The 18039-nt window shown below is 47.6% G+C and overlaps 3 protein-coding genes across 3 annotated transcripts; 1 reads left to right on the top strand and 2 right to left on the bottom strand.

The window, feature by feature from the left end:
- Positions 1 to 1331: 1331 nt before the first annotated feature.
- Positions 1332 to 1914, bottom strand: LOC119540813 (histone H2A type 1-like). Its single transcript, XM_037844742.1, has 2 exons — positions 1879 to 1914; positions 1332 to 1764 (listed from the first exon to the last, which is right to left on the bottom strand). The coding sequence occupies exons 1-2, from the start codon at positions 1912 to 1914 to the stop codon at positions 1351 to 1353; spliced, it is 450 nt and encodes a 149-aa protein (XP_037700670.1). The 3' UTR covers positions 1332 to 1350.
- A 13201-nt stretch (positions 1915 to 15115) lies between these two features.
- LOC119540317 (histone H2B type 1-A) lies at positions 15116 to 15504 on the bottom strand. Its single transcript, XM_037844442.1, has one exon. The coding sequence runs from the start codon at positions 15502 to 15504 to the stop codon at positions 15121 to 15123; it is 384 nt and encodes a 127-aa protein (XP_037700370.1). The 3' UTR covers positions 15116 to 15120.
- Positions 15505 to 15791: 287 nt separating this feature from the next.
- LOC119540316 (histone H2A type 1-A) lies at positions 15792 to 16187 on the top strand. The gene has a single exon (XM_037844441.1). It carries the CDS (start codon positions 15792 to 15794, stop codon positions 16185 to 16187), a length of 396 nt encoding a protein of 131 aa, XP_037700369.1.
- Positions 16188 to 18039: the final 1852 nt, after the last annotated feature.

Genomic DNA, 18039 nt, shown 5'->3' with positions numbered 1-18039 from the left:
CCCCTCCCCAACTTGCATCCCTTAGTTGATATTTATGTAGATTAACTCAAGACACAACTTTTTCATAAACTTGACTGTACCTATTCTTATGTAATTATGTAATTTGTTTTTGCCTTTTATTAGCTTTCTTACAGAACTTTACACTTTTCTCCATACCTGCTTCTACATGCTTTATAATGTGTAGATCTCAATAGTTTAGCTATGGCTTTTATTATCTATTTTTGAGATAGCCAATATGTATATGAAATAAATTTTCTAGCCTTAGGTAAGATAAGCTGTTGATTATAGTTACCTTATATTTGGCAGTGTTACTAAATGGTGACTTGCTTTTCAATTTATCTTGTTCACAGCACAAATAGATCAACTGATAACTGTTTTGCCTCTTTTTTATACTTAAAACTTTTGAAAAATTGTTTGCCCCAAATTTCTGAATAATTTCAAATAAGTATGATGAAAGGCCTTTTTGTTTCATATTCCTGACTCATTATGAGACTGACAGTAGTATTTCACCATCATACACAGTATTGACCTTCTTTTTGAGATACATCTCAATCTACATTTTAAGAAACAATTCTATTTGTAAAAAATTTTAATTTTACACAAAAATTGTAAACATCATTTTTCTGTGAAGAATAGGTATCAAATATTCACATATGCCCTTTTACTAAATTTGAGATTAACTTGCTTTCTAACTTTTGGTTTATTAATATATCAAATCTAAATATTTCATGATGTTGAACCATCCTAGCATATTTAGAAGGAAATTTCTACAAGGTACTTAGAGAAATCACCAAGTTTGGGTGATTGGCTAATGTCCTGTAGGACTGGTGCCCAGGGTTAAACTGAAGTGCAAGATTACGCACTTCCATTTGTTGTTCCCTTTCCAAGTATCGCTTAGGTATAGCCTACAACTCAAGTCCTAAATAGAGTTACCTACTTACATCAGTAACTGTGTAGTTGTCACAATGCTGGAATAATTGAAATTTGCACCTTCTCCCAAGGACTCCAGGGATGTTTTGACTAACAAAGGCTTTGCTGTTTGAGTCTGAGGTAAATACTGAAGCAAAACTTACCTCAAAGGCCAGAAACATGACTTTTTGTCAATTTTTAGCCCTAAGTGAAAAGCTCTGATAACTGTTATTAGAAACAGATTATTTTCAGTGCCTGTGACTTCAGTGTATTTATTTTTATTGACAATATATTGCTGGTGAATTGCACAACTGCTATCCCCGGAAATCTGTGCAGCCTTTTCAATGAAAACTGTGGGTGGCTCTGAAAAGAGCCTTTGGTTTCAGTTTCCTTCCCACCCAAATCTTCCGACTAGGCACGGGGCTTTACCACTTAAAGGAGTTACTTGCTTGGTACTTGGTGGTGGCTCTCAACTTTTTTGGGCAGCAGCACTATCTGGATCTTCGGCAGGACGCCGCCCAGCGCAATAGTCACACCACCAAGCAGTTTGTAAAGCTCCTCTTTGCAAACGGCCAGCTGCAGGTAGCACGGGACAAGGCGAGTCTTCTTATTGTCGCGTGCTACGTTGCCCGCCAACTCCAGGATCTTGGTGATCAGATAATCCAGCACCGCCACCAGATACACCGGAACGCCGGCTCCGATACGCTCGACATAGTTGCCCTTATGAAACAGGCAATAGATTTGGCCCATGGGGAGCTGTAGAACTGCTCTAGATGAACCAGACTTCGCTTTGGCGCCGGACCCACTGCCCTGCTTCCTGCGAGCAGACACAACACACAAACGCGAGTTTTGCAGCTACGAAAACAAGCAACGAAGCAGTCTTACTGGGGTCTATTTATACTCTGACTGTAGGCTGTGATTTGCTATCTTGATTGGCCGATAGCCGGCTATCCAATCACAGAGCCTTACTGGAATCACTTGATTTACATACACGCCACTACCCATTATCCAATCAGATGTTGGATGAGCAAGACGTCATTTGAGGCTGTACCTATAAATACCACGCTTTATGGGTGAGTTGTTTTTGAACTGTACACTAATCTCTGAAAAGGTCTCCTGTCTGTTGAAGATAACTGAGGACTGGATGAAAGCTGTAATGAAAACTCCAAAAAACAGATCAAAGGATTCAGGAGGGTGAAAATAAAAAGCCCCATGCATGCCAAAAGCAAGGAGGAAGTGATTCATTTGCAGAAAGTGCAGAGCTTATAAAGGCTGATATGCCCATATACTGGCCAAGTGCTGCTAACACTATGATTTTCATATCTCACATCTTCTCAAGGAGTGAAGACCAAGTCTAACATGAGAATGATTGTTGGGCTATTATCAACAGAGCCCCATAAGGATCATCACCCTGTTGGTGCCTTAAAAGCTACTAAAATGCAGTTTTCAGCAATATCAAGACTTGTTGCAAACTGCTCCACCAGTAACCAAGCTTGGTTTGGAAAAGGAGCATTACACTGTTCCCAAGGTTCTTTTAAGAGCCATCTACAGTTTTGGCAAAGAGCTGTATTACTTTAATAAGTTGCTACACAAGTGCCCAGTGCAATTTTTCTAACAGAACTTGGGTGCCAGGTCTGTAAGGCTTTCTAAACAAATAAGTGCTGGACTGTTTTGTCAGTGCATCAACAAAATTACCACTGTACATTTTAAAAGCTTGCAAGGATAAACACTGATCCCAATTTTAGCTTTAGGGGTCAAGAATTAGGACAATAATTCTCCACAACAATGAGGCTCTCTATAAAAAGCCTCAATATCTACTTGGACACTATCTCTAGGAATGAGGGCCCTGAGGAACGTTGCTAGCCTCTTTTCTGTATTTTTTTCAATAATTTTGCTCTTCTCCCAAAGGCACGAAGCCTCGGGCTGTGAAAGGACCCTACCCCTACCTTGAGGAAGTCTGTGGAAGCAGTAAGTCTGCTTTCTCTCTCCACTGGCTGTGATAAATTTTTCCCAAGTTTTTCCCACAGACCACCTTTGTTACCTTAAAATTACTGGGACTCAAGGCCTAAACAGGTTTTCTTTGCCTGGTGATGTCCTCTGTACACCTATTTGTGAACAGGGTGATTGCATTGGGCTGTAGAATCCAACAATCCAACAAACCACAATTGACTGCAATATCTAAGTGGCTTTAGCTGAATCTCTACTTTTCTTACAGAAGCAAGTGGAGTTTTGCGGTCGCAGTTGATTTGTCTGGGGGGGGGGGGGCGGCCGGTTGCTGAACCTTCGGCTCTCGGCGTTGCTCGGAGGGTACCGGCGGCGGGGGCTCTTTCCCGGAGGCGAGGGTGAGGCGGGGGACTGGGCCCGGTCCCCGACGGAGGCGTGCAAGGTGTGGAGGGCGGCGAGAAGGAACAGGCAGGACACGGTTCTTTGAGGGTGGAGAAGCCAAGAGAGTTTATTAGGGGTGAGCACAGGTTATATAGGCTGGCATAGAGGGCGGGGGTTGTTACAAGTCAATGCTGAGGGGATAAAGGATAGGATTGGTTCTGAGAGGGTGCGGAGGTTAGGATTGGTTCTAAGAGAGCACGGAGGTTGTTTGAAAAGGGGCGGCAGTTGCTCTGGCAACGGTGTCTGGCAACAATGTATGCGCACCGGTGGTGATGGGAGTTGCACTGGCAACGGGGAGTGTCCGGGCAAGATAAGGGGGTGGGGAAAAGGCGGTTCCCTCCGGCAAGCCTCCCCTAACAGTGGTATTTTGGGTGAGGAAATGGGGCCTGCCTCCGGCCTCACTTTCCCAGGCCCGGGGGGCTGTGAAGGGCGCTGTTCACCCGTACCCACTACCCTCCCCAGGGGTGGCCGATCCCCTGGCCCAGGCCCGCCAAGTCGAAGCACGTAATCAGTGTCCCGCAGAGTTTGGTTCTCTATCTGTGGGTTCAAGTTCTGAGATGTTACAAATTTGACATGATGCGAATTTGACAACATGGTACACTATGCATCAAAACAGGATGCCAATATTTAAGTCAGGGGAGTTTGGGTTCAAGACCCCCTCTTTCATGATCATCTGGCTGCTTAGGCATTAAATATATATATATTAAAAAGATAGTATATTCAAATAATCGCTACTTTCCAGAAACGTTTCAATTTTCAATTAGGCATTCATATATTTCTGATCCTTTAAAAAAAATGGAGTGTATACATAAGGTCTCTTTAAATTAAAAATGGTTTAGTTAGTTCACTCCTGGATTTTGGCACCAAAAGAACAAACCAAAAAAAAAAAAAAAAAAAAATCCATTTCTCCATCTGTAAGGAAAGACATTTTATATTGAGAATAACTACCATGCCTTCCACTACTTTGGCAAAACCTCAGATGCAAGGCCTTTTGGCCAAACATCTGCAATTTCACATTGCTGGAACATTTGTTGTGTCCCAGAGGATTGCAGCTCTCTATAAGTTTGCGATGGCTGAACCATATGCAAATTTCACATGAAAGATTTTGAAGTGATGAGGAAGGCTGGTATCTTGCTGTATGCAGTGATTTCAGAACATAACTTCCTTGGATCAGGTTCCCAGGATGTTTTGTCACTATGCTCCTGAATTATGAAACTTGGAGTATGTGGGCTATGGGATAATTTTTCTTATTGAAAAATAAATTAACAAATAATAAAAGCTTTAGTACTGTTTGATAGAACATCTGAATGTAGAAGATCCATAAAAAGTATCCCTTGCTTCTGTGCAACAGACAGCCCCTGCAGAGTGCCTTGATATCTTAGCTGGGAATCTTCCAAGGAGTGGACAGATGGGGCATCTGCACCCACATTACGTGAGTGGACAACAACTCTAATCAAGCCTGGCTACCCTGATGAAACCCCATCGGGAACAGCAGCTATCTGCATAGGTCCCAAATCCTTGTCAATCACCATGAACTCTTTATTCAGAATTATTTGAGCAAAAACTAACTAGAAATGCTGGTACAGAAATAAATCTCTGTTCAGACCAAACCCGAGGTAGCTTTTATACCAGATGTCTTTTGGCTGAAAGTAACAGAAAGTGCCAGTTGAGCTGGTTTATGTAATAAATGGATGTCCAAAGGCTGAGAAGCTCCAGGTGGGAATAATCAGAACCCTGGCTCCTTAGCCCTCCTCCACTTCCTGGTCTTATGAATGATCACATTTTCAAGTGTTCATGTAGACATTAACAAAGCAAAGATCGCAAGAGACAGTCTGCTTCTCTGCATCCTTTCACTTCCCATTTTCTAGAACTGAGCCTACTCCCAGACACTGAGTCAATCATCTACAGAAGAGGAAAATGTGACAGATATAAGCCTAAGTTCCCTTCACAGAGATTACTGTTTTTTAAATAAAAGCCATCCTTTGTGGGTGTGAAGTGGTATCTCACGGGTGGTTTTAATTTGCATTCCCTTTGTAGCTAAAGTTGTTGAGCATCTTTTCAAATGCTTACTGGCCATCTGGATATCTTCTTTGGAAAAATGTCTATTCAAATCTTTGCCTATTTGCGGGATACTGATCACGTGCTTCGACTTGGCGGGCCTGGGCTGGGGGACCTGATCAGCCCCTGGGGAGGGTGGTGGGCACGGGCGACAGCGCCCTCCACTGCCCCCCAGGCCTGGGAAAGTGAGGCCGGAGGCAGGCCCCATTTCCTCACCCAAAATACCACCGTAGGGGAGGCTTGCCGGAGGGAACCGCCTTTTCCCCACCCCCTTATCTTGCCCCTGACACTCCCCATTGCCAGAGCAACTCCCCCACCGTCAGTGCGCATGCGCAGTTACCAAAACTACTCCCGCCCCTTGTCATTCAACCTCCGCGCCCTCTCTGAACCAATCCAAGCCTTCGACCTCTATAGCTACCCCGCCCTCTAATCGCCCAATATAAGCTTGTGTTCTCGCCTAATAAAGCTCTCTTGGTTTCATCATCCCTCAAAGTACCGTGTCCTGCCTGTTCCTTCTCGCCGCCCTCCACACCTTGCACGCCTCCGCCGGGGACCGGGCCCAGTCCCCCGCCTCGCCTTCGCCTCCGGGAAAGAGCCCCCGCTGCTGGTACCCTCCGAGCAACGCCGAGAGCCGAGGGTTCAGCAACCGGCCGCCCCCCCCCCCAGACAAATCAACTGCGACCGCAACTGGCGCCCAACGTGGGGCTCCTGCAATTCGACGTCCTCTCCACACAGCGGTCCCGTGAAGCCACTCGCTCGCCCGGACGCCTCTCCAGCTCTCCTTCTCCTCGCCTGCAAGGTAAGGGCCGCCTCTCCCTCGCCGCTCCCGGAGCCGCCTCTCCCTCGCCGCTCCGCGTCAGGGGCCGCCTCTCCCTCGGCGCTCCGGAGCCGCTCCTCCCTTCCCCACTACCCATTCTTCCGTCTGCCTCTCGTCCTTTTCTTCTATAACCCCCATTCCTCCTAACGCTCTCCCTCTTTCCCTCCATTACTTTGCTGTAGTCCTTTGTGTGTTTCTTTCTTTGTTTGGCGCCGTGTACCTCTTTGCAACTGCCCCCCCAGACTGTTCCAAAATGGCGAACATCCTCCTTCTTCTTCTACTGAGGGGAGGAAGTGCTCTAGTAATGACGTCAGCCCTAAGCCAGACCGGAAACCGCATGCGCTTTACCCCGCCCTTTCACAGGGCGGAGCTAGTCCGCCATCTTATGCCTTAGACCCCGCCCTTTCACAGGGCGGGGCTGGTCCGCCATCTTGTGTCTTGACCACGCCTACCGCGCCGCCATCTTGCGACGCTTGGGGCCTCCCACTTTCACCTCCCCCTTCGACAGGCTCCCCCTCGGAGCCGCTGCCGGCAGCTGCCGCCGCTCCTCCCACCCTGCCGACTAACAACCCCTGGCTGCCTTCTACACCTCAAGGCAACCTTTGGGGCAACACTCCCTCTACCCCCACTCCCGCGCCAAGCCCTCTGCAAGCGCGTCCTCCTTTCTCTCGTGCTTTTCGCTGCTTTCTTCTTAACCCTATCCCCACCCCACAGAAACCGTACGACTGGTATCCCATTGATTTAGATACTGTCAAGCAGCTTCGCAGGGCCGTCAAGGAGGACGGGTTAGGTAGCCCATATGCTTCCCAAATATTGCAGGATCTCGCCATGAACTATTGCCTCCCCCAAGACTGGGCCTCGCTTGCCCGTTCAATTTTTAACCCAGGTCAGTTTGTTGACTGGCGTGCTCACTTCCAGGCAGAGGCAGCTAAGCAAAGTGAGCAAGACGCGACCATTGGAGTCTATCATCCCCCCGAAGCCTATTTGGGCACTGGAGCGTTTCTAAATGCGTCTGCTTATATTAATGCCCCTGCTGCCTTCTGGACTGTCCTCAGAGGCATCGCCTTACGCGCGTTTGCCAACTGCTCTGCCCGTCGACCTGACAATTTTACCAAGCTCCTCCAGGAGCCAAACGAACCTTTTGCCACTTTTGTTTCCAGGGTTGAGGAAGCCTGTGCTAGAAAAGTTACCAACCCCCAAGCCCAGCTAGCGCTCACCCGGGAACTCATTCTAGAAGGGGCTAACTCCCCCTGTAAGCAAGCCATTCTCCCCTTGCGAGAAAAAACTCTTAATGACTGGGTTCTCGCCTGCAGCGCCTTTGACCCAGCTACCGCGTCCCTAGCCCAGGCTGTCTCTGGCGCTGTCACTGCCGCCTTAGCCACCACCACCGGTTGCTTTAAGTGCGGGCGGAGCGGTCATTTTGCCCGGGAGTGCCCCAATGCGGAGGTCAAACGCCTGCCTTACATGCAGCGCAATGGGCGCCCTCCTCCCACTCCCTGCCCACGCTGCCAGCGTGGCTATCACTGGGCGCGCGATTGCAAGAGCAGGCCCAGAGATCTTAGCAAGGATAACTTAAAAAACCTCTATTATCCATGGTGCCCTGACGGCAGTCAGCGCCAGGGCACTGAGCACGCTTTAAACTCCAAGCGGGGCGAGCCTCAGCCCCGCCCCTAAGAGGCAGCGTGCCGGCCGGTTCTAATAAAATTAATCATTTCACCGGCAGTAAAGCGCTTCTCTGGACAGTCCCTATCACTCCAGAAAAGCCTACTCGTAAGTTAAGAATAGAGGGACAATGGTACACGGGCACGCTTGATTCAGGGGCAGAAGTCTCTTGCATGCCCGCTCAGTATGCCACCATGTGCATGGTTCTCGATGGTCCCTCGGTAGTGGGAGCCACCGGTACCTCTACTTCTCTTCAGGCCATGAGACCCATTAAGTGGGAAGATGAAGAGGGCCACTCAGGCACCTTCCGCCCGTTATTTCTGCACACCATAGACCAAATTTTATGGGGCCGTGATATCCTTGCCGCTTTTGGGGCAGTGCTTACCGCGCAGCCCCCCCAATAATGTGCGCCACTGCTCGTTTAACACCTCCAGCGCCCGTTCCTCTGCAGTGGGATACTGAGGAACCTATATGGGTGGAGCAGTGGCCCCTTCCCACGCATAAATTAGTAGCACTCCAAGCCCTTGTCCAGGAGCAGTTGGACGCTGGCCACATAGAGCCTTCTACTAGTCCCTATAATTCGCCAGTGTTTGTTATTCATAAAAAGGCCACAGGGAAATTTAGGCTCCTCAATGATCTGCGGGAAATCAATAAGCATATTCTTCCCATGGGCTCCCCGCAGCCTGGCCTCCCCCATCCGGTGGCCATCCCAGCCCATTGTCATGTAGCCACCATTGATATCAAAGACTGTTTCTTTTCCATCCCGCTACATGAGCAAGACCGCCCGCGCTTTGCTTTTACAGTTCCCGTCCCCAGTCACGCGGGCGCGGCTAGCAGGTACCAATGGAAAGTCCTCCCTCAAGGGATGCGTAACAGTCCGGCCATCTGCCAAATGTATGTTAATCACGCAGTGGCCCCCCTGCGAAAGCGGGCCATGCTCATCCATTACATGGATGACATCTTGGTGGCCTCTGAGGACGCCGAGGCACTTCCTCTAATCCTTAAAGACCTCATTACTAATTTAGCTGACCTCGGCCTTACGATTCAGCCCGATAAAGTTCAAATTGTGCCACCATTAGCCTTCTTAGGGTTTAGTATTGATAAGACTATTACCCCGTCCGCTCCCCAGCTGGACATACCGGATCGGGTCACTATCACTGAGCTTCAACAGCTCTGCGGTCAGATCAATTGGCTCCGCTCTGCGTTGCCGATCACCACCGCGCAGCTCCAACCACTTTTTATGCTACTGAGTGTCCCTGAAGCCCCGCCGCTAGCAATCTCTCGGCACATTAAGCTCACCCAGGAGGCAAAGAAAGCCATTGCTGCCATTAACAAGGCGCTTGCTGCCTGTTGTCTCAACAGGTTTAGCACTAAAGAGGGCAATCTTATAGCACTCATCCTTCCTACGCCCGGCACACTCATGGGCTGCCTGTGGCAGGAAGGCCCTCTGCTTTGGGTGCACCCTGCTAAAAGCCGGCTTAGGAAAATTTGCCCCGCAGTGCGGCTCTGGATCAGCCTAGCTTCAGATCTAGTCACCCTGGCTGTTCATGTATTTGGAGCGCCGCCGGAAAAAATTGTTTGGCCCCTGGATGCAGGCCAAACCCGCCTGCTCATACGTGATAACCCGGACATGCAAATCCTCTTAGAAGGATTTCAGGGGGAATTCAGCTGCCATTATCCTAGCCATCGACTGTTACTGAGGCTCGCCAAGCTTCCCTTCCGCAGCCCCTTCCATCCTTTCCCCTCCTCTGCACCCATCCCAGGTGCCACTACCGTCTTCACTGACGCCTCCAAAACCCGTTTTGCCTTCCTCTCTTATTCTCAGGACCTCCCGGAACCCCGCCTATTCAGTTATGTCAACCTTCATTCAGTTCAAGTGGGGGAAATTCTGGCGGTGTCATACGCGCTAAACGCCCACTGCAACCACCCAGTAAACATTTTCACAGACAGCCTCTACACGTATCAGGTCTGCCGAGTCCTCGCATTTTCCACCTTTTTCCCCGGGAACTCGGCCATCGATAAAGCACTTTCTGACCTCAGAAGCATCTTAGAGTATAGACAAGATCCTTGGTTCGTTAGCCACATTCGTAGTCACTCAGGCCTTCCGGGGCCCTTGGCTAATGGTAACAGTATAGTAGACCAAGCGGTCTCAGCTCAAAATATCCAAGCTATGCTAACCCACACGGCAGCCCCTCCAGGGGATGCTGTTAACCAGGCCAAGTTATTGCATTCCAGGTTTCACTTTTCGGCTACCTCGTTACATCATTTATGTGGCCTCCCCCTAGACACCTGTAAACATCTTGTCCGCAATTGTGCCACTTGTGCGCCCTTTGCGCCGCTTGGCCCCCTGCAACCTCGGAGTCAACCCACGAGGCCTAAAACCCAATTCTAGATGGCAAATGGACGTAACTCACGTTCCGTCCTTTGGACGCCTCAAATATGTGCATGTAATAATTGACACCTTCTCGGCCATGTGTTATGCAGTCCCCCTTGCCGGGGAAGCGGCCAAACACTGTATCAAGGCCCTAAGACAAGGAATTCTCTTCATGGGAGTCCCCTGGGACCTAAAAACGGACAATGGGCCTGCTTATCGCAGTGCCTCCTTTGCGGCCTTTCTTCAGTTATATAACATCACCCATCATTTCGGCATCCCCTATAATCCACAGGGGCAAGCCATTGTGGAAGCAGTCCATCGCCGCTTAAAAACACAAATTGAAAAAGAAAGGGCAATGCTCCCCCAGGCAACTCCAGGGGACCTTATCATAGCAGCCCTTATTCACCTTAATCTACTCACATTCAATAAGGAAGGGCTTTCGCCCCTACATAAACATTGGGGGCCCTCATACAGGCCTACTCAGGCCCCGATGGTTTACTGGAAGGACCCAGAGAATAATGCCTGGAAGGGTCCCTCCCCACTCCTCGCCCAGGGGCGCGGGTTTGCTTGTGTTTTCCCAGATGATGCAGCACAACCAATCTGGATCCCAGGAAGGGCAATCCGGCCCGCCACCAGCAACCAAGCGTCTAACGAGACGAGAACGCCGTCGTCTCCGCAGCCTGGTGCACCAGATGACAACAGTACACCTGAGCCTGAACCCCAGCCCGAGTGAGACCCCAGAGAATATAGAGATAAGAGAAATTATACGCCTCTATAGGCAGGCAAAAGCCAGCCCCCTACACCTCCACAACCCTCACCCTAGTATTGCTTCCCTTCTTACGATCATGTTGGCTCTCGCCTCTTCTACCCGGGCCATCTCTCAGCCCCACTCCCCCCACCAACCTTGGAAATGGACCTTGGCACGATGGGAAGATTCCACAGTTATACAAACCCAAGTTACAGCAGGGCGACCTTCTTTTCTTGTCAACGCAACTGATTTATTTCCCACTCCTTTAGTACGCCCCACTGGTTGGAATCAAGCCCAATATTACATGTGCCCATCCTCAAACTCTGGAAAACCTTACTGTAATACTCCCAACCAATATTACTGTGCATACTGGGGATGTGAAACATTAGCCACTTATTGGAAGCCTTACACCACTGATCTTTACCTAACTCTAAAATGGGCTCCCCTGAACTGCCAGCCTCCTGAAGAACCCATTACCTGGGGTATCTATGGAGGTTATCACCACACTGCACCTACAGGTGACTGCTCACATTTAAATCTCACCGTGCAGCTCCCTGCTGATCCCTCTTGGCTCCTCGGTCGAACTTGGGGCTTTCGGATTTACATAAAAGGGACCGACCCGGTTTCCCTTATATTAATAAAAAAGGAGGCTGTACTAAAAAACCCCTCTGCCATTGGTCCTAATAAAGTCATTAACCCTCTTAGTCCACAGCCCTCCAGCCGAACCTCAAGTACAAGCAGCGCATCGCCAACACCACCACCCCAACCTTTCCTACCCCCCTCTCGTTACTCCTCTCCCCTCCTCGACCTTATCCAAGCGGCCTTCACCTCAGTGAATTCCTCCAACCCCAATCTCACCTCCTCTTGTTGGCTTTGCCTCTCCACTTCCTCCCCCCTGTATGAGCCGGTCGCCTCCAACCTCTCTTTTTCAGAAAACACAGAGGACAGCCCTTCGGAATGCAATTGGAATACCTCTGCCGTCCCCTTAACCTTTCATTCAGTCTCCTTTACAGGAAAGTGCATCCGCCCTCGCTCGAGTAACTCTCCCAGCCTCACAGCTTGTGCCAACTACTCCTCTCCCAGCAGCTCTGCCAAGTTTCTTATTCCCCACAACTCCTCCCAATGGCTCTGCTCCTCTACAGGACTTACCCCCTGCCTTAATGTACAAACCCTCAATACAACTCATGAAACTTGCCTCTTGATTGTCCTCATCCCTAGGGTCCTATACCACAGTGAGGAAGACTTCTTCCTCCGCCTGGAAACAACTGCAGCTCCTGCCCCACTGCAAAAGCGAGAGCCCATCACCGTTCTCACGATTGCCTCCCTCCTAGGTCTTGCAGGCGCTGGCACCGGAATCGCTGCATTAGCCAGTCAAAGCTCCGCCCTAACTCATCTCCGGGCGGCTGTTGACGAGGACATTCGTCACCTACAAGACGCTATTTCCCATCTTAAAAATTCTGTCAATTCCCTCTCTGAGGTAGTGCTCCAAAACCGCCGAGGTCTCGACCTTCTCCTTCTCAAAGAAGGAGGCCTCTGCGCCGCCCTAGGAGAAGAGTGCTGTGTATATGCCAATTCCACAGGTCTCGCCGAGGACAGCCTAAAGAAGGTCCGAGAGGGACTGGAACAACGTAGAAGAGACCGTGAAGCCACCAGTTATTGGTCCCATATCTTTACCCCCCTCCTCCCTTACCTCCTCCCTCTCCTCGGCCCCTTACTAATGATCATTCTAGCTCTCACTTTAGGACCCTGCATTATCCGCAGAATCGTCCAACTTGTAAGAAAACAAACAGATGCTATTTTTTCCTCGTTCGTGCAAATCCAGTACCAGCGACTCGCCACCTCTGACGCTCCCTACTCCAAGATGACAACCAACCCTCCGCGACCTCACCGCCACCGGTCAACCCGCCGACCGCGAGGCCCTTCTCGATCGCCTGGACATCACACCAACCTCGAGCTCCAGTTTATCTGAACCTCCAACTTTAAACCTCCCATCCTCGTCCATCCCGCAAGCAACAAGGCTCCTGTCGAGCACCCGGGTGCCACACCAACGCTGAGCTCCAGCCTTGCTGAGCTACCGTCAACCCTTTTTCCCCTCCCCAACCTTCCCCTTCCCTCATCCTTTGGCGGACCTCTCCGGTAAGCTTCTTCCTTTAATTAGAAAAAAGGGGGAAATGCGGGATACTGATCACGTGCTTCGACTTGGCGGGCCTGGGCTGGGGGACCTGATCAGCCCCTGGGGAGGGTGGTGGGCACGGGCGACAGCGCCCTCCACTGCCCCCCAGGCCTGGGAAAGTGAGGCCGGAGGCAGGCCCCATTTCCTCACCCAAAATACCACCGTAGGGGAGGCTTGCCGGAGGGAACCGCCTTTTCCCCACCCCCTTATCTTGCCCCTGACACTCCCCATTGCCAGAGCAACTCCCCCACCGTCAGTGCGCATGCGCAGTTACCAAAACTACTCCCGCCCCTTGTCATTCAACCTCCGCGCCCTCTCTGAACCAATCCAAGCCTTCGACCTCTATAGCTACCCCGCCCTCTAATCGCCCAATATAAGCTTGTGTTCACGCCTAATAAAGCTCTCTTGGTTTCATCATCCCTCAAAGTACCGTGTCCTGCCTGTTCCTTCTCGCCGCCCTCCACACCTTGCACGCCTCCGCCGGGGACCGGGCCCAGTCCCCCGCCTCGCCCTCGCCTCCGGGAAAGAGCCCCCGCCGCCGGTACCCTCCGAGCAACGCCGAGAGCCGAGGGTTCAGCAACCGGCCGCCCCCCCCCCAGACAAATCAACTGCGACCGCACCTATTTTTAAATTGGGTTGTCTTTTTGTTATTGCCTTGTACAAGTTAATACAGTCTGCACATCAAGCTCTTATCCAATTATATGGTTTGCAACTATTTTCTCCCATTCTGTAAGGTTATCTTTTCACTTTCTTGACAATGCCCTTTGATGTACAAGTTTTTAATTTTGACAAATTTACCTGTATCTTCCTTTTATTTCTTGCACTTGGTGAGTCATTTCTAAGAATCTGTTACTGAATCCCAGGTCATTTAGATTTGTCTTTATGTTCTTATGGTTTTAGCTTATATTCAGGGCCTTGATCCATTTTGAGTTCATTTTCATTTCTGGTGTGAAACAGGAGTCTAACCTGATTCTTCTGCATATCGTTTTCCCAACACCATTTTTTGAAGAGGCTATTTCCCCCCTGCATAAACTTAGCAGCCTTGTCAAAAATCAATTGTCTATAAATATGCAGCATATTTCCAGACTTTCAATGTCATCCTTTTAAAGCCAAGAAATATAGAACACAAACCTTACTTTCAACTATCTTCCACTCCAGAGGGTGAAGAGAAAAACATGTGACCCTACCCTAAATTGTGTGGAAAGTAACAGCAAAAAGGAGATTCAGTTAGTTACTCTTTTGCCAGTTGATTTTGGCTAGCCAGATTGTTTGGTTCCAATTTGAAATATCTTAAGAGATGGACAGATCTCATTCCAGTACATCACCATTCCTCCACACACACAAAAAAAAAAACAGCATAAAATGCGCAAAGAATTATCACCAATTAAGAAACCGTGGGCTTTGAGCCTACAAATCCCAGTACTCAGAAGGCAGTTAGGCTGATCCTCAGGAGCTTTTACATGTATCACAGCCAAAGTAACCAATAAGCTCTTAGGCAGCTCTACTGCTTCCATGCGATACTTCCAAAAAGCTCTAAGGTTTTTCCGCAGGTACAGAAACTTTACAATGTCCTCTAATAGAAAGGAGGGGAAATAAGAAACCAGGAATCCTAAAGGTCAACAACATTCCTCAAGATAGTCAATCCCTAGTTGGGGCATTCCCCAAACACTGAATTTCTTTGGAATCTCCCAAACCCTCAAATAACACTGCAGACACATAAGTAACCTTAAAGTTTTGGAAATATTGTATGTTTCCTAATTAAGGAAACATGCAATATACCTACCCCAACCTTTTCAACTATATTAAGAGGATTGAATAGAAAGAAAAATTCATGCATTTCCCCAAACCTTCAACATTTTGTGGAGCCAACAGACTCTTGTGGTAAACCAGATTACATAAGCCAGCAACCAACAGCTCACAACTCTTCCTTAGAGACCATTAAGTGGCTCTGAGAAGAGCCTTTGGGTCAACAGGTGGTTGGCAGCTAGATCATTTCACTTTGAGCTCGTGTATTTTGTGACGGCCTTGGTGCCCTCAGACACAGCATGCTTGGCCAACTCCCCAGGTAGTAACAAGCGCACAGCTGTCTGAATCTCCCTGGAAGTGATGGTTGAACGCTTGTTATAGTGGGCTAGGCGTGATGCCTCACCAGCAATACGCTCAAAGATATCTGTTACAAAGGAATTCATGATACTCATAGCCTTCGATGAAATGCCAGTATCTGGATGAACCTGCTTCAGCACCTTGTAGATATAAATGGAGTAGCTTTCTTTCCGCCCTCTCTTGCGTTTCTTCCCTTCTTTCTTCTGAGTCTTAGTCACAGCTTTTTTAAACCCTTTTTTTGAAATAGTAGTACCCTTTGAAAGCAACTCAGGCATGGCTGCTGCACTCCTCAACTCTCCAACGAACAAAGTAAACAAAGTAAACAGCTGTTAACGGCAAGATGAGTGGTATTTATAGGCCCGGCACTCATACGACGTCTTACGTAGCTAACATCTGATTGGATAATGAGTAGTGGCGTGTATGTAAATAAGGCGACTCCAGTACTGCTTTGTGATTGGCTAGATGGCTAACAGCCAATCAGATAGCAAAGCACAGCCAACCGTCAAACTATAAATAGGCCCCGTTAGCGGTTCCAACAGTGTCTTTTGCCATTATAACAGTAATGTCTGGGAGAGGGAAGCAGGGCGGTAAGGCGCGTGCTAAAGCTAAGTCTCGCTCATCCAGAGCAGGCCTGCAGTTTCCCGTGGGAAGAGTGCACCGTCTGCTTCGCAAGGGCAACTATGCAGAGCGTATTGGGGCTGGGGCCCCGGTGTACCTAGCGGCGGTGTTGGAGTACCTGACAGCTGAGATCCTGGAGCTGGCGGGCAATGCGGCCCGCGACAACAAGAAGACCCGCATCATCCCACGCCACCTGCAGTTGGCCGTCCGCAACGATGAGGAGCTCAACAAGCTGCTTGGTGGTGTGACTATCGCACAAGGTGGCGTCCTGCCCAATATCCAGGCCGTGTTGCTGCCCAAGAAGACGGAGAGCCATCACCATAAAGTCCAGTGCAAGTAACGCCTCCACGAAGTTGTGAAGTTCTTTGAGCTGAGAATCTCAAGGAAAAAGTAGACGAACTGAAACCAAAGGCTCTTTTCAGAGCCACCCACGATTTCAAAAAAAGAGTTTGGAGCAGAGTAAGACGTGAGAGGGACAAGCCACGAACGTAAAAACTGACAGGACATAATTTTATAACAATTCTCTGAAAAGATTTAGTTAAATGAAGACCCAACAGCATTGACAAAAAGCAAAAACTCCTCAGTCTTGACGTCCTTGGGAGAAGGAACACACAGATTAGGACAAGACCGTGACAACCTACGTAATTCCCCAGAAAGGATTATATGAGAAGATGGGAAAGCCTATTTTAGAGCTGTATTTTAATGAGTACAATTAACCCAAAATGATGACTGGATTAGACAAACGCAGGAAACTTGTAAACTTGCTTAACTGTTTTTGAGACCACGTCTACAAGACATAAAAGCAGCATACCTCTAGGCTGTATGACTTCTCTAGTGCCTACTAGGCAAAAGATTTTATTCAAAGATGAATGATGGTTCAATATCCTGAAATCTGTCCACATGGCATATTAGTAAACCAGGATAAAAGGCATATGCAAACACTTGGCACATATTATTTATATGAAAAACAATAGAAATAATACATTTAGGATATATAGCAAACAAAATACCATTTTGATGTTGAAATATTAGTGTCAATATATTTTGTTGGTAATGTGACAAAATAGCGTTCTATCATCAACCATATTAGGCAATAAATTCTTTAATAGGTTTAACACCACTGTAAACGCAAAATATCTTGTTGATCCTTTGCACTGCATATAAATAGAAACAATGGAAAAATGGTAAAGTGGCCACATCCAAAATTACAAAAATGAAAACAAATTGGTGGAAGAATAAATGGTATAAGTCAAATTCTCCAAACACAATGCAAAACAAAACAAAACTGCACAATTGTAACAAACCACATTCTTTAAACATCAAAGTTAAAAATTACCTTTCCTAACAATACTTACATTCACGAAATTATACTCAAACCTATAAGGTTGAATAAACATAAGGGCTACTGTTGAAGACAATTATGAAATCTGTTGGGAACCTTGCTTAGCAAGAAAAGGAAAATAAACCTAGGAAGTAGTAAAAATTACAAAGACATAGTTTGTAAAAATCTGTTAAGTATTTGGAAATACCAATGAAATATAAGAGTTTTGAAAATTGCTTAAATTGAACCTAGAAAGCAGTGAGGATTAAGGGTTATGGAAAAAAAAAAAAAGTCATCAATGAGCTACTGATCTCAAAGACCAGGCTTCCAACAGTGTTTCCTGTTAGATCTTTACGGAAAAGATAAAGGTGCAGCTAATCAAATGGTTCCAGTTATGAAAACATCTCATATTTTTGAGGAAAATATAATATAAAATCTAATGAAGAAAGCATGCTACTAAATATAGCACAGTCTCAGTTACAAATTAGAATCCACAAATCTTCCATTAATTATGAGCAATCAAATCTGTAGTCCATTAGAAAATCAACAGTGACTACTGGGATCCATCTAAGAATGTAAGCTTGCTTTAATGTTGAGCAAAATGCAAACAACTCACTTAATAAAGTTAAAGAAAAAAGAAAAGGCATTTGCTATTATGTTTAGTTCAATAATTTTTATTTCCTAATGGAATAATAGTACAGTTATCATTAGAAGACTTTTCTCATCATTAGTATTTAATATTATTCTGGAATATTAAAAAATCTTTTTTAAAGGATATTAAAATGATTCTGCTGCACCATGAGAATTAACAACAACAAAACCAAGTGCAAGTACCTCCTGCAGGCTTAGCCCCCACAATTAATTTTATGGA

Source organism: Choloepus didactylus, chromosome 7 (genome assembly GCF_015220235.1).
Source record: "Choloepus didactylus isolate mChoDid1 chromosome 7, mChoDid1.pri, whole genome shotgun sequence".
Lineage (NCBI taxonomy): Eukaryota > Metazoa > Chordata > Mammalia > Pilosa > Megalonychidae > Choloepus > Choloepus didactylus.
This window is presented reverse-complemented; position numbering and strand designations above follow the sequence as displayed.

Coding starts and splice junctions, on each gene's coding strand:
- LOC119540317 (XM_037844442.1), bottom strand. CDS start 15,504: ATGCCTGAGTTGCTTTCAAAGGGTACTACTATTTCAAAAAAAGGGTTT.
- LOC119540813 (XM_037844742.1), bottom strand. CDS start 1,914: ATGGGTAGTGGCGTGTATGTAAATCAAGTGATTCCA. Junction 1,765..1,878: donor ATGTAAATCAAGTGATTCCA/GTAAGGCTCTGT, acceptor TTGTTTTCGTAG/CTGCAAAACTCGCGTTTGTG.
- LOC119540316 (XM_037844441.1), top strand. CDS start 15,792: ATGTCTGGGAGAGGGAAGCAGGGCGGTAAGGCGCGTGCTAAAGCTAAG.